We start from the raw sequence: 15,462 nt of genomic DNA, 5'->3' as shown, positions 1-15,462 counted from the left end.
TCAGAAATAGTCAAGGTTTGTTCATCTATATAGATATACAAAAATCAGTCAAATGCACAAATGGAATCCATTGATCTACTTACAGGCAAATATAAAATAATCAATCTGCACAACAGACTACCATTTTAACATGAAAATACAGATTATTCAGCAGTAGCATAATTTACAGACAAATAATGACTTGATTAGTTATGACTTTTTATTTTTTTTAACATCAAAAGAGACCTACTTGTATCTACGTCAACTTTTCATTATATAGTTGCCTTCTCGGGATACCATAACCATTAAAAGTTATTTATTTGATACACAAAGTCTTCATTTTATATTATTCCTCTTTCTTCACCAAATGTACACACATGCATACACAGATGCACTCAATCTCTCCAAATTATGTTACTATTTTTGCATTACATGGAACAGGTTTAACTGCTTTGTAAATCTTCATGTTTCAAATAGGTCTGCATGTAATCAGATACATAAATCCTAACAAAATTCACTGAGTATCTCCCATATCTCATTAATATCAAAGGCCAAAGAATTCTGGTCAAAAAGTGTGTCCAACATGGTACAAATAATTTAAAAGTCAAGAGAGAGAACAAAGGTGGCTGTGTTATTTCTACATCAGTACACTAATATGAATTTTTTTTCATTCCATCATTTTTCAGTCATTCCATCATTTTGTATATTTAATCTTGTTCTATAATGTCATTTTAGGCAATGATTATTCATGTCTTTGCAAATGTCATATTCCAACAGTAAAGCCTAGATTCTCATCCCTAAAGTACATTAGTGATTAGGCAATGCTTTTCTCTCCTCACCTATACTCAGCTGACCAAGTGTAGCTATTTTTCAGAAACACATTTTGTCATACCAGATTTCTGTCATCTTAAAATGGATTATTTTATCCAGAGCTACATTTTAAAAGCAGCCTGAGCAGGAAACAGTGGCAGAATGCATGGAGAAGAGCAGGACATTCTGTAGGAAGTTCCTGGTATCCATGCTCTGGGATGCAAACTGGTTAGATGCAGACTTTGCTGCAGGTATCAAATATATGTCACCCATCTTTATTTTTGGTGTTTGTATTTATATTCTGGAAAAAAATACCTCCTTTCCTTTCAAAACATATGTCATTTTGGCCAGCAATGGCCAGGACATCTCTCAATGAATGATCTGCTTCAGATGAATACTCAGCATCTCTTAAGAAACTTCAAATGATGCTCAAAAGTAACTCTATCCTTGCAAAGAAGGATAAACTTCCCTTCTCCTTGCAAGGAGAAACTTCCCTACTTGCTTGAAAATAGTCAATCCCTCAGCCTAAAATGACTATCACTAAGAACATTTTCTTGAGAAGAAATAAAGAATATGAAGTGGAGAATCCAATTATTGTGGGGAAGGTTTCCCACAGAGCAGTGTGGCCAAAAGGAGCCCTTCCCAAGTTAGAATGTAAATATAGTGGAGGATCCTGAGCCAGAGAGTAAAATTTTAGTACAGTGGTGTGGTGGGTTGACCTTGGCTGTATGCAAGTGCCCACCCAGCCGCTCTATCACTCCCCTTCCCAGCCGGACAGGGGAGAGAGTAAGATGAAAACAATCCATGGGTACGGATAAGGCAGTTTACTAAAGTAAAAGTAAAGCAGAAGCTTGCGAGTGCAAAAGCAAAGCGAAAGATAGCAGGGTTTATTCTCTACTTTCAATGAGCAGCCATGGTCGGCCACTTCCAAGGAGCAAGGCTTCAGCATGCGTGACAGTTCCTCAGCAGGCAACCATTAGACAATGAATGCTCCCCTTCCTGCTCCTTGCCTCAGCTTTTATATCTGAGCTGACATAACATGGTATGGAATATCCCTTTGGTTAGTTTGAGTCAGCTGGGCCTACTTGTGTCCTTTCTCAGAATCCTGCCTTCGATTGAGGAAGGAATGTTACAGCGCTGATGCTGTTGTCAGCAGCAGCCAAAACAACGGTGTGTTATCAACACCCTTCTAGCTACCAATGCAAAGCACAGCACTGTGAGGGCTACTGTGGGGAAATGAACTCCAGCTCAGCCAGACCCAATACAAGCGGGTGACTTCATACTAAAAAGAAATGTTTTGTCTAAGCAGTCCAGAAAATTCATAATGCCTTATCATTTGTGAACTCCCACGTGAAGAGATAGCACATAAGTTATCCTTACAGAAGTCTTTCTCGTAATATTTGTAACATCCCTTAAATAGTCCTCACCATTTTTCACACAACCAGTATCTAAATTCTGAATTGGATTCCAGACTGGTATGGATATAAAATGACCTATTCCTCCGTGATTCAGTTGATCTGGATGTTACAATGCCTTGGAGAAGTCCATGGAAAGCAGTTGATGAAAAGATCTTCATCAACCATTAAGCCCTTCCTCAAAACTCTTAATTAAATTGTCCCATTTTATTCCTATTAGGGTAAAACCACGATTTACCTGATTTTGACATGAAAGAATGACATTTGCTCTTCTTTACCAAGCACATTACTTTACACTTGTTTGCCATTTGTGCATTGTGTCATTAGACTGTATCATTAGGCAGAAAAACCACTAAATTAAAAGGAAAGCAAAACAAAATAAAATTTTCAGTTTCAATTTAGTTATCTTAAGGTTAGTCAAGACAGTGTTTCCCAAACATAATCATGCTCCCAAGCCTGGAAGACTCTACTTTTTGAGGGTAGGTGGAGAATAAAGAGATGGTTAGAAGTTTCAGTAAGTTTCGGCCTGTCTTGCATCTAACAGAAGCATACAAAAATATATATATATGTCCAAGAACACATGACCTTATAAATGAGCATACTGAAATTCACACCTCAACTTTTACATCAGTTTGGATCAAGGTTGAATTTAAAGCAGCAACTTAATGTAGTTTTGCATTTGGCCTGAAGTAACTATTCTCTGCTGTGCAATATATAGACACCTCTATAGACTGACTTTCCTTTAGAGACCCTGAATTCAGAATCTCTGTCAAGATTTACAAAGAGGGTTGACAAAACAAACCAAAAGAAAAATGGTAATCCAGTTTGTTCATCTCTGAGGGGAAGAATTATGCTTCTGGAAAGAACCTTAACACCTTTTATCTAGTCATATGCAGCAAACAAACAGTCTAAGTGCACAGGTGCTAATATATTAGATGCCAAAGGAGCTATATGTTATCATTTCTGGTGTGAAAGGTTCACTGATGATCACAGGAAAACTAATAATACTATATACCTTGATGCCATGAATTGGCACTGGGATATCAGCATCCACAAACAGAATCTTTTGAGGAATAAAGTAGTTCCCTTGATTCTACAAGTGTCTGGAGGAAAAAAAAAAAGGACAGGCAGGAAATGGACATTTCACCACGTGAAAACTGAATAGCTTACTGAGATCAGTAAGCTGGACAAGCAGCTGCTGAGAAAAGGCAAGGGGACCAGTATTTCTGTGTGGTGCATTCTTCATCTTTCTCTTTGTTGTGGAATTATGCTACATTGCATCCCGTTTGGCTGAGAGAAGTCATACAGGAGAGGGAGCAGCATAGGTGAGTCTGTTGGACTTGTAGCACAGCTTCCAGTAGACAGGGAAGGACATTCAAATTAAGATTATTCTCATCAGCCACATGTAGACAAGAAGAAAATTCCCATGCCTCTTGGTGTTTTTTTTCTTAGAATATATGATGCAATTGAGAATTTCTCAGCGTTACTTTGCCCATATCATTGATTTTCTAAGGGTGACAGTCATACTGCACTCAAGACAATATTTTAAACCTTACTGGTTTTGCTAAAGCCATAAGGGTAACTAAGAGCATGTTAACACAGATGGTTGCAGACAGACCTAACATCTGCTCTGTGCTTTTAAGTATCAGAACTACGAAAGAGGCCACATTTTAGCAGTTAGTGTGACAGAATAGATAAGTGCACTAACAGAACTTCTAGACTGGAGGTGACTCCTGTCCATCCAGATTAGATCAGAAATAAAAAATTAAAAAAAAGGATCTTTCTGTGCTTGTACAGAGAAGATATATGCCAAGACAGAAAAATACCTCTATTTAAAACTATCTTTATTTAGCCCTTTTCCAATTTCCAAATTCTAACTGAAGCAAAAAAATGCTCTATTTACTCACAAAAAAATGACTTTGCAACCAAATATGTTTATTGATAACTGCAAGTTAACTAGTCTTTTCTTTCCATCATAGTAAAAGAAACTAAGGATCAAATATTCCTACCTAGCCTTGATAGGCTATTGAGCTGAAAGACATATAGAGACCAGTGTGTCCTACTAGCCAAAAGATATGGAGTTCATGGGACATTCATATGCCAGAAATGATGTTTTTATCTGAATAAGATAAAAAGATAATATTTGGAAGATAACTCTGGAAAGTTAGATAGCTCTGGAAAACTGTTAGAGATTAGTTTGAGGAAAAGGGGAGGAATAAGAGGGTCTCAAATAGATTGCAACATTGGATGCATTCTATTCACAAGCAAAAGAAAAACATTTCTGCATGAGGTGTTACACTTCAAAATATAATCAATGCATGATGTAGGAAGAGACATAAAGTTTGTCCTTTCAAAGACTCCGATTTATGCAGTCCCCTAATGTTTACACAGTTGCACACACATGTTTATATAATCTCTCTGCACAGTTACCACTTGGCAGCTATTCTGGACACACAAATGCAAAGTAAATCCTTCATTTTGCTATCTCTCCCCTCCAAGATTCTGGTGAATGAATTTCCTCTAGGCCTGGTGCTGTTGCTTTACTGCTCTGATCCATTGCTTCAGTTTGATCTCCTTCCTCTCCTCCCCTTCCACCTGAGGAATAAAACAAAAGCTTTGGAGCAAAGCTGCCCAGTGGCAAAAGTTTCAGGCAAGGAAGCTGGAGGGAAGATATCGATTAGTATCAAACCACTTTCAAAGTAATGGAAGGAGAGGCAAAGGAGAGTTTCATTCTCTTCTAGTAAAAGTTGTATTGATTCAATTCTGTCCTTATAACTGAAACAGCTTGCTGGCTCCCGTGAAGCCAGCTTTCTTTTCATTCTGGTCTCTTGTCCTGCTTATTGGAAAGTGGAGAATGGATGAAGCAGAATAACACAGTCCCTAGTCAGGGACACAGGATAAGATCAGGTTCCTCTCTGTCCTGGCAATTGCTGAACACTGTAATAAAACTAAGCAGATTGACTGGATTCTCCTGTTTTCTCATGGAATCATGGGGGCAAGTCAAGCTCTTCTTCATCATAACTTCCTTGCTATGTAATGTAAAGGCAGGTGGTTGTCCATCATACCACAGTAATGCATCATTACGACCTCACTAAAATCAGTGGAGTTATAACAAGTTAGCAATTAAGGATTTTTCCTTTAGCTGTTTTCCCTGTGCTTCATTGGCAAACATCAGGCATGCTGCCCTTTCTTTCAGTGATATTCACAATATAAGTCCCTGACTATGGGAATATACTTGTTTCAGCATATGGCCCATGATGTGCCTCCATGCGGTAGACAGGGAAGACTCATTACTCATTTTGGTTTCTGGATCAACACTGACAGTTCAAATGTGGTCCTCCTTGGATACAAACAGAAGAGCTTTTCTTGCATTCAGTAGGTGAACAACAAACTATTAAATTGTTGACTTAGAACACCCTGTAAAATATTCCTTAATCATTTGGGCAGAATTCTTGTTTAATGGTAATGGCAGTACCCCAACACAGAAGAGTTGAATAGCACAGATCAGCTTCAGGGAAACTGGAAATCCCCTGAGTCACTGGAGTTATTCACACTGCAGTTACAAATATATCAACTGTACCTGATAATGTTTAATCTTTTTACATCTAGGTACTATTGAGTGAAATTATTATATTATCATGTGAGGACCTGCCATGACACTGTTGGGTGTTATACTTCAATTGATATATCATCTTGAACATACTATTCATATTAAAATCAGATTAATTTGTACCAGGGGGATTTTTTTGTAAAAGGGCAATTTAATATAGTTGACATCACATGAAACCATTTCCCACAAACTTAATGACAATACCATTCTATGAGAAATCAAGAAAGGGATCTAACTCTACATATGCTAAAAAAAAATTGCATTTAATATTTTTTCTATCTGTTATTATATGTAATAAATTTGAAGCAAACCCATAACTGTGACAATTTTTTTAGATGTCACAAATGCTATACATTCAGAGCATTAAAAAACCCAAAGGTGAGCAATACTGAGGGGTAAATTAACCCTTGTTTAGAACTGAAAAAGTAATTCCATAACCAATGCATTATATAGTAACAAAGCAAATATTATAGATTCTTACCACATACACTTTGAAGGATGACATATTTCAATAGTTCAGTAACTATATAAGTGCTGTCTTAAAGATTTCAAATTCTTTCAGCTCTCTGAACAATTTTATGAGGAGATAATGTGAATCTACATCCATCAAAGATCCTATTGCATGATGAAAAGTTAATGTTTCAGAAAACTGGAGTGGTCTCCTTGGCTGTGTGATTATGACTGAAAGCAGTTACACAGCAAAAAGGATTAGTTTGGACTCACATGAGCAAACATACTGACAAAAGCAAGTATTTTTTGAGAAAGGGCTTCAGTGAGTGAATAGTTTTTGTTTACTTTAGCAGTCCACACTAGGCATTTTGTGAAAAAGTTGAAAAGTCGACAACAAAACATCTCAGCAACGATTAATTGAAAGGGCTTATTTCTACAAAATGTGAAAACCCCCTCACTTTGTATAGACAAAAAATCCTAATAAATTAATGTGAAGCTCTCTTTGCAAGTAGATGAAATGATATGACCCATATGGTAGAGAACAGAAAATTCTGAGCAAACAAATGAGAATTTTTAAAACATATATGCATTATATATATTTTAAATACCCACATTTGGTGTTGGCATATATGCCTTTTTTTGAAAGGTTTAGAGCAGGCTTGATCCTAAAGCTCATTCTGTAGGAATAGCGTATTGCATGAAACAGATTTTTAAAACACAGATACTGATTGAGAACAAAACTCTAATTGCATCATAAATCAGAAGAGCAAAGCGTTCTGTAAATATGAACTGAACTACCAAGTTCAGTATCAGAGAGCAGCTTTCAAAGGCAACTGACAGGTGTTATGTTCACTATTTTCAATTTTTCTAATAAACATCCACTCACAGACAATTGTAAATTCATTGTAAAATATAAATCTTATGCGAGCATCTACTTCTGTTTTCAATAACAAAATAAAACCAGCAGAAACAAACTAGGATTTTTAGTCTGTTATTTTCACTTTTTTCATTTCACAGCTTTCTTTTATAGCTGATGCTCTAAGTCTATTTTAGCATATCAGACACCACACCTACAAACAGCACAAACTGTGAGTGACCACTTTACCTTCTGAAAAATCAATCAGTCCCAGCAAATGAAGCAGCTTCAGAGATGCAAATATAATCACAACAATACCCACTGTTTGCAGTCCCTCCGACTCCCACTCGAGAGTCAACATTCTTCCAACAGGCAAATCATTCCAGTCCTCACACCGGTTTGCAATCAGAGGGAAATTGGAAGATTTTACCAAGAGTTTGCTTTGAAGAAAGTTGCAGGGGTGTAAAGCAGCACTATACTGAGCTGTGGCGATTCACCAGCCACTGTAGCTGAGACAAAATATTAGATAAAGCCCTGCATCTCATGCTTCTCTAAGCTTTTGATTTCATCAGTAGCGAGTCCTCTTAGAAAGCTGAGGTGGACCACGAACCCCTGGGTATGACATTGTATCCGTCAAGCAGCGTTACTTAGAGCTGCTGGAGGAACATCTGTGTCGGAGCAGGAGACTTGGCTGTGTCAGTGCCAAGAAGAAACGCGCTCTGGAAACTTGCACTAGGGAGCACAGTGCTATCAGCACTGCACTCCACTGCTTCCAGACCCAGGCTTTGCGATTCTCCCCAGCTTCTCTTGGCACAGTTTTTGTTAAGTTTGAGAAATGACAGCTTGCTAAAGACACACATCTGTTTTCACGTGTGCTAAATGCTGCATATCAGAAAACTACTACTCTCTGTGTTAGATAGAATAATGTTCAGAGAAACACTGTCCCTTCCTCTTCTTAAGCATCACCAGAATTTAATTAGATTCTATTCTCACTGAAAGTGAGAATAGAAATTAAAGAAATACACATCAGCATCATCAGTGCCTCCAGCTAGCAAAATATAGTGCTGTCAGGGAGACATGCACTGCTCAAACCCCTGATCCGTAACCAGGAAGAATGTATTCTTTATTGATTGAGAAACAAAGGAGTGCTTTTGTGCCTCAGGATGTGAACTTAGAAGTGCTGAACCCCAAACTCTGATACACATGAATGGGTATTAGGCATTTTGCACAGCTCCTGAGAAGATCTTGCCCAGGCTATGCATCAGGGGAAAAAGAATCCCAGTTGATTTATTGGACAGTCTGTATAAAACTAATTGTCCTGTGTTTATTAATGTGATTACCAAGGTGATACCCAGTGTGAAGAATAGGCTTTGAAGAATATTTATGCTTGTTCTTGTTTACGATTCTAATAATTTAAATAAATCCTAATAAAACCTGTCCACTTGGTACACAAGGCAATAGAATAAAGTGAAGGGAAGTCTCAGAAAGAAAGTAATTTTAGGCACCCTTATTTCTAAAGACATATGTTATAACTCTAAAAAGAATCTCATAAATGATGTCTGGTATCAACCACTCAGGTTGCTAAATCCCTTGCATTAGAAAAAAAAAAATTTACTAACTGTTGAGAAGCTCAGATACTTTTAATTTTGTTCAGAAAGTCATTAGAATTTCAAATTATCATAAACCAAATTGTAACACTGACAATCTATTATTTATGGCCTACCAGGTAGAGAAAGAAAAATGTAATCTACAATTTACTATAAGCTTCTTTTGTTTTTCTTTGAAGGCTGTCTGCACTGAATTACAGTAAATAACTAGACCCACAGATTTTTCCATACAGGCAGGAATACAGAATCTCCATATTTTTATTCATTCAAAAAATCACATGTGTATTTCAGTTATTTTAGGTTATATCTGGCCAATATATAAGAAAGAACATTCTTTGATTTTACTCTTCTGGGTATTTAGTACTAGAACGTCATGAGTTTTGTATTATTTACTTACACTCTCAATCCGAATGTCAGTTCATTTCCTATTAATCTGTAAAGCTAAAACAATGTTCAAGAGGAAAGCACAGTAAAAAATCACACCAAATACACTATCCCAAATTTGCACTTTCCAAATATGTCATTACCTTCGCCACATATTCTACATTAACTATCCAATAAATTTTCCTGTTAAGTTCTATTCATTTTAAAAGTAACTTTTCATTTCCTCTTTACAGTTTCTAGCCGTTCCATTCTCCTTTTAAGGCTCTTACATGTTCATCTTAACTCACTCTCATGTCTGACTTCTATTTTTTTTCCTTGAGTTTATTCCAATTCACTTTTTATTTTTTCTCAACTTTGTGTTCTTTTTATCAAATGATGGAAGTTTACAATACTTCCAGGCTTAACATGATCCCAGGATGGGACCTTTGACCCATACTGTTTTACAGGCATTACAGAAACAATAATCCTAATATAACACAAAAAATCATGCTATAAAGATGAAAGAGGCCCTACTTATTGTTAAAAAATGGTATCAGGGAAACTATTAAAATGGAGAAATCTATCAGTCTACATTTTCCCTTAATGCAGCACATTCAGGCTACCTTGCATTTTTGAGTTGCCTACTTTTGGAGCAGAGGCCCTTCTACTCCACCTCTGAATGTGCCAACCCAGTCACAGAAAGCCACTCAGCAAGAAGTGGTCCCAGCCACAGTCAGGGTTTTGTTTTCTGCTTTCACACAAGAAGACCTGGATCTCTTAAAAAAAATAAAAGAGACAGAGATTATGAACTTGATGAGTTTTAAGGGCCAAGTGTACCTGGACACCACAATGAGTTATGGAAGAATTTTTTAGTTAAAAAATAGCATCCATTTCAATTAATGTAACATTACTGACTTCAAAGATTACCACCTTAAAAAAGAAGTAGACTTTTCCTATTGTTTCTCATGATAGTTCTCCAAGTTAGGGGAACCATACTTTGTCAATCTCCAAGCCTTAGCTCTAGAAATTAAAGCAGTAAGGATAAGAAAGTGGAAAGGAAAAAGAAATTATATGTGAAATCTTTCCTGCAATACACCATGCAACAGAATAAAACAATGCTACCTCTAGAGGTGAGTTCTTCTGGAAGTGGTTCAATTAAAAAAATTCTACCCCTCAAAACATTTGAAAATTAAATCAATCTCGAACAAGGAGACAACAAAATTCTGTTACATATAGGGCACCTCTTTGTGTTCTGATCCCTTCTTAAATTAATAGGAAGTTGTAATTTCTCTCTCACACTTCATATTTTGTTCAATTATTTAAAAATAAATACTCATCTGATACACCCATGTGGTGTGCCCCTATTGACACAAATTTTAAAAGCTGTTCAAAGGACAAGAGGGCACAGTCTTAAGCTGTGTCAGGGCAGGTTTAGCTTGAATATCAGGAAAAAAATTTTTACAGAGAGAGTAATCAGGCATTGGAATGGGCTGCCCAGAGAGGTGGTGGATTCACTGTCCCTGGAGGTTTTTAAGATGAGACTGGATGTGGCACTTAGTGCCATGGTCTAGTAACCATGGCGGTGTTGGATCAAGGATTGGACTTGATGATTTCAAAGGTCTTTTCCAACATGGTCAATTCTATGATTCTACAAAAGAAAAGGAATTTTTCATCAAAAGGATAGAAAAGGAAAAACTGTCTTTTACATAAAACACTGAAACCAGGGGGTGACAGCTTGTAATATCCAAGCATTGCTCCCTAATTCCAGATTTCATTTTTGACTTTGCAATGCATTCTGGTGGTGATTGAGTAATATATTTAAGTTGGCACAAACTTCCTTGTGATTCTTCAGTAGGTTGGATGGGGGAAAAAAGAAGTACTGGAAAGTGCTAGGAAGCTTTCCTATCTAAACATAAAATTCCACTGGCCTTGAATTCCTCTCCACAAAGATCTGAAGCAGACAAGAAAGGAGAGCCAGCAGGGTAGCCCTGTATGTTAGATTGTTTAGAGCTTAATGACGGTGACAATAGGGTTGAGTGTCTATGGGTAAGAATCAGGGAGAAGGCTGAGAAGGGAATCTGTTATAAACCATATGACTAGGATGAAGAAGCAGACAAAATATCCTATAGACAGCTGAGAGAAGTCTCATGATTACTAGTCCTTGTTCTAATGGGGGACTTTAATTTACCAAATGTCTTCTGGAAATACAACACAGCACAGAGTAGACAGTCTGGTAGGTTTCTAGTGTGTGGAAGACAGTTTCCTGACATAGCTGGTGAGGGAGTCAATGAGGGGATATGTCTCACCGGACCTGTTGTGTGTGAACTGGTGGGTAATATGGTGCTTGGATGCCGTCTTGGGCACAGCCATCACAAAATGGGAGTTTTCAGTTCTCAGAGAATTTAGGAGGGGGTCAGCAGAATGGCTAGCTTGGACTTCTGGAGGGCAGACACTGGCTTGTTTAGGGGACTGGTTGAGAGAGACCCTTGGGAGGCAGTCCTGAAGAGCAAAAGAGTCCAGGAAAGCTGAGTGTGCTCTAAGGAGGCAGTCTTACAGGAGCAGGCTGTTCCCCATGTGCCAAAAGATGAGCCGGTGCAGAAGAACATCGGTCTGGTTGTGCAGAGAGCTTTGGCTGGAACCCAGGATTTCTATATAAAAACAAGTACAAGGTTTTCTCTCCAAAGTAAATAGACAAGAGGAACCTCTGCTGAAGTGCTGTAGGACATATATCTTCCCTGGAAGCACAGATGCTAAGTCAGTTCTGAACCAGATAAAGTAGATATGCCTAAATTAGAAGAAGAATCCCATTCTGGAGCCCTAACATTCTTCCATAAACAATCCCAAGCAATTACTGGTTGCCCTAAGCATTGTAAATAGAATAATTTATGTGTGGAATGCAAATAATATAAAAAAGACACCTTAAATATGACAGTGTATTAGGTACTATGTAAATATTGGAACTGATTGCTGAATGCTTGTAGAATACCACCAATTTTCCCTTACTTCTTGAAAGAAGAAAAAAATACTCAGAAATATAAAGCTTAGATATGGGAAATTAAATTTTAATAATTTCAAAGTTGACTAAGAGCAGAGAAGATCTGCCATTTGAAAACAAATAACATTCCACCTAATTTAATACATCAAAAGAAGTAGCAAATGCGTAACACACAAGATGCTAAGAACTGAACAATTAAGGAATAAAACATTTTGAAATCCTAAAAATACCTAAATAATAATTCAATGTTTAGTGTATTAGAGTATAAAATTTCCCTATAATTTTATATGATTACCTAGTTCTTTCAAAATTATCTGATATCATACTTTTTATATATATTGCTAAATTAGTTTAATCACAGTCAACTCTTAGTTTTTGACTACCATTGTAATTAGCACAATAAAATTATGTATATTTTCTTTTAATTGCTTTAGTCCTCATAATTTTTATTTACTTTTATTTTAATGCTTACAAGAAGATTTTATTGTCATTTATAAACTCCTAATCTTTTCAATTTCTTCTGACTCTTACAGAGAGCCTACCTGGTCCCAAACACATTGAAGTGGTTTATGTCTTTTCACTATATTTTAACATCTGCTTGTAAACAGTATCAGTCTTCTCTAGCTTTTCTCTTTATACTTATAATGATTTTCATTTCTGTGCAGACATTCTGGATTTGCTGTCGTCTAATGTACAGTGGGGTTGATCAAAATGGAACAGTTTTCAAGGCAAGGATTATGTATTAATTGGCTTGAATTATACTGCTTTCCTAGGTGATGAAATATGCACAGCATTGCAACTAATTTATGCATGAGTGTGTGTGCGTGTATGTATGTGTATGTGTGTCTTAATTGGCTAGCAGTAATAGTTCATTAGATTCTATTTGATATTTTCCCCCAATGTATCTGAAAAGGGAAACTGCAGATGAGTTAGAAATAGAAACAAAATTTGGAAGTATTAATTAGCTGCCCTTCTTTCCGTACTCTCTTCTTCCAGAGGGACATGTCAGTCAGCCAGAAGAGAATGAAACTGTCAAATAAACACAGAAAGGGCACCTATGTACAGGTCAGACAAACTGCTTATCTTCAGCTTCTTGTTTGTGCCAGATCTGAGCTTATTAGGAAAGTTATCTGGTAGATAATGAACTTAATCTCCTATTAGTAAGCCAGTAAGAAATCTGCTTACAGGCAATAATATACAGTTTTCTACAAAGAAAAGTTCATATCTTTGATCTGCAGAAGAAAACTATGTCCATGGGAAAGCATTTCAAGAACCAGGAGAAGCAATTAATTGACACATATGCTTTCAAGAATTACTGTCAAGGCAAAAGAATTCATATATTTTGAATGCAACACCTCTTGTGTAGGCTGCTACAGCTAATCACAGAACATCATGTAACTTTCATAAAATAATTAGAAAAATGAGGCTAATGTGTGGAATCATAGTGTTCATCTTGTCAGCACTGCAGCTATTGAAGAGCAAAATATTGCAGTAGCAGATTACTTATTCAACCAAAATTGCAGGGAAACTCTTGGTAGCTAGAAGAGCAAGGTAGAGTGTAATTACCCAAGATTAAATTTCTCAGGCTTCATATATCATCTTTAATATTTACACTAAGTGCCCTAGATCTTTAATGACTAGAAGAAAATGTAGGTTGAGAAATAAAAAATTCAGCACCTGTACAGGCAAGATAAGATTCACTGGTTTGTAATCAAGGGAGAAAATACACTACCTAAGCTTCTGAAGGTTTGAGCTCATAAGTAAATTACAGTAAAATAATATCACAGCTAAAGCTATATAAAGTTGATTTACGCATTTTAGTAGTCTGGTTTAGGCTATAGTGTGGGATTTCATTACTTTTTCCCTCTCTTCATTTTCACCTTCTGACTCTCACTTGCTCCTAAGAAGCTTTTGTTCTTGCTTTGATCTAAATCAAAGGACTGATGCCACTACTGATCTGAAAACAAGAGTTGAAAAGAATCCCACAAGAAAACCATTATCAACTTCCCCCTGCAACACAACAGCTATAGGTGGTTTCATTTGTCTAAAAAACTAATTTATATAGCATGTTATAAAAATATGCTTAAAATAGCTAGTGTGCAAGTGGTTTGTAAATTAAATGGCATGTCCATGGGAGTAACAGTAGCATTTTAATTTATTAAGCTTTAGCAAAGCATTACAGAGCAGCTATATGTTTCCTAAACAAGGCTAAATTACATTTAGTAATAGACAGTAATCAAATTCTGGTTTGTTTTACTGCAAAGCCCACTAGCTTGTTTGACAAATGAAATTATCTCTAAATTATGTGACTGTGTCTTCAGCCTACAGACTTGTTTTTCTTTTTACATTAAATCATACTTGCTGCAGCAGGAATTGTCACTACCAAATTTGTAAGCACAAATGTATGTCTACACAGGAGAAGTACAGCATAATGGAACTACGATGGTCCTGTCACACCTAACTACTTAATTAGCTGTAAAGACCTACCTTCCTAAGCACTAAGATGTGCTTTTCCTGCTTATAACAAAACACAGTTTTTTGCCTATGCAACCCTCGTCTTCTTCAGTCTTTTGGAACTAAAATGCTAATAGCAATGTCTGACCTGCTGATTTTCTTCTTTCACTACTATTTTTGTAATTATACACTGAAGCAAGAGGATGCCATTATCAACCACTTTATTTATGCAAACAGGGAACTACTGGGAGGCCTACAGTTCTAGCTGGTAGAAACGATGGAACAGAGTAGCAGCATTCACAGTTCTATATTCAGTCATTTTCTGTTAATCAAATTATGAGTATATCCACTTATGCTTGCCCATACATCTAGGAAGCCATGTCTTTATGGACTGTGCAGTTAGATGACCTCAGATGAGTTCCTAAAGAAAGGGAAAGGTGTTTTCTGTGGTGACAGATGAGAAAACTAATTATGTATGCTAGTAATAAAAGCTAATATTCTAGTAACCAACGGGAATAGTCATCATCCAAGCCTCCAAAGCAAACATCTATCAATTTAAAATCCTCAACTTATCCTGCACAACACCTGTTTCAAAACTGGTGTTTGGTTCAATGAATAGTTAGCAACTAAAGAAAAAAAAAAGTATTATTAACCACAATCATAAGACCATCACTACTGTGATGATACAAGCTCTTTTCTTCAGAAGCACCTGTGTTTCTCTGATATAGAATAACCCATATACAAAAAATGTTCTATTTCTCTCCTTGGCTTTTCAAAAGGTGAAGTACTGTATTTTTGCCATAGCAACAGGAAAGTATTATAAATGAAGCCTGAAGTGGCTGACATATTTCTACTTTTGATGCACTTCTTAAAAGATGAGTGTATCTGTCCTATAAAGATGAGTTACAATAAATTAACCCATA

General features: G+C 36.6%; 1 protein-coding gene across 11 annotated transcripts in view; it reads right to left on the bottom strand.

The window, feature by feature from the left end:
• Positions 1-15,462, bottom strand: part of KCNIP4 (potassium voltage-gated channel interacting protein 4) — a 413,215-nt gene that overhangs the window by 92,504 nt on the left and 305,249 nt on the right. For 2 of the 11 annotated variants that reach the window (XM_017838071.1, XM_017838371.1), the window contains exon 1: positions 7,370-7,830. The exons of 8 other annotated variants lie outside the window; for them this stretch is intronic. In XM_017838071.1, the coding sequence (XP_017693560.1) occupies positions 7,370-7,481 (112 nt within the window). In that variant the 5' untranslated portion in view covers positions 7,482-7,830. Of the gene's footprint in view, positions 1-7,369; positions 7,831-15,462 lie in introns of those variants that run through there. One more of the 11 variants, XM_017838688.1, reaches the window with a different exon arrangement.

This window comes from Lepidothrix coronata, unplaced genomic scaffold (assembly GCF_001604755.1).
Source record: "Lepidothrix coronata isolate B3197 unplaced genomic scaffold, Lepidothrix_coronata-1.0 Scaffold0, whole genome shotgun sequence".
NCBI lineage: Eukaryota > Metazoa > Chordata > Aves > Passeriformes > Pipridae > Lepidothrix > Lepidothrix coronata.
This window is presented reverse-complemented; position numbering and strand designations above follow the sequence as displayed.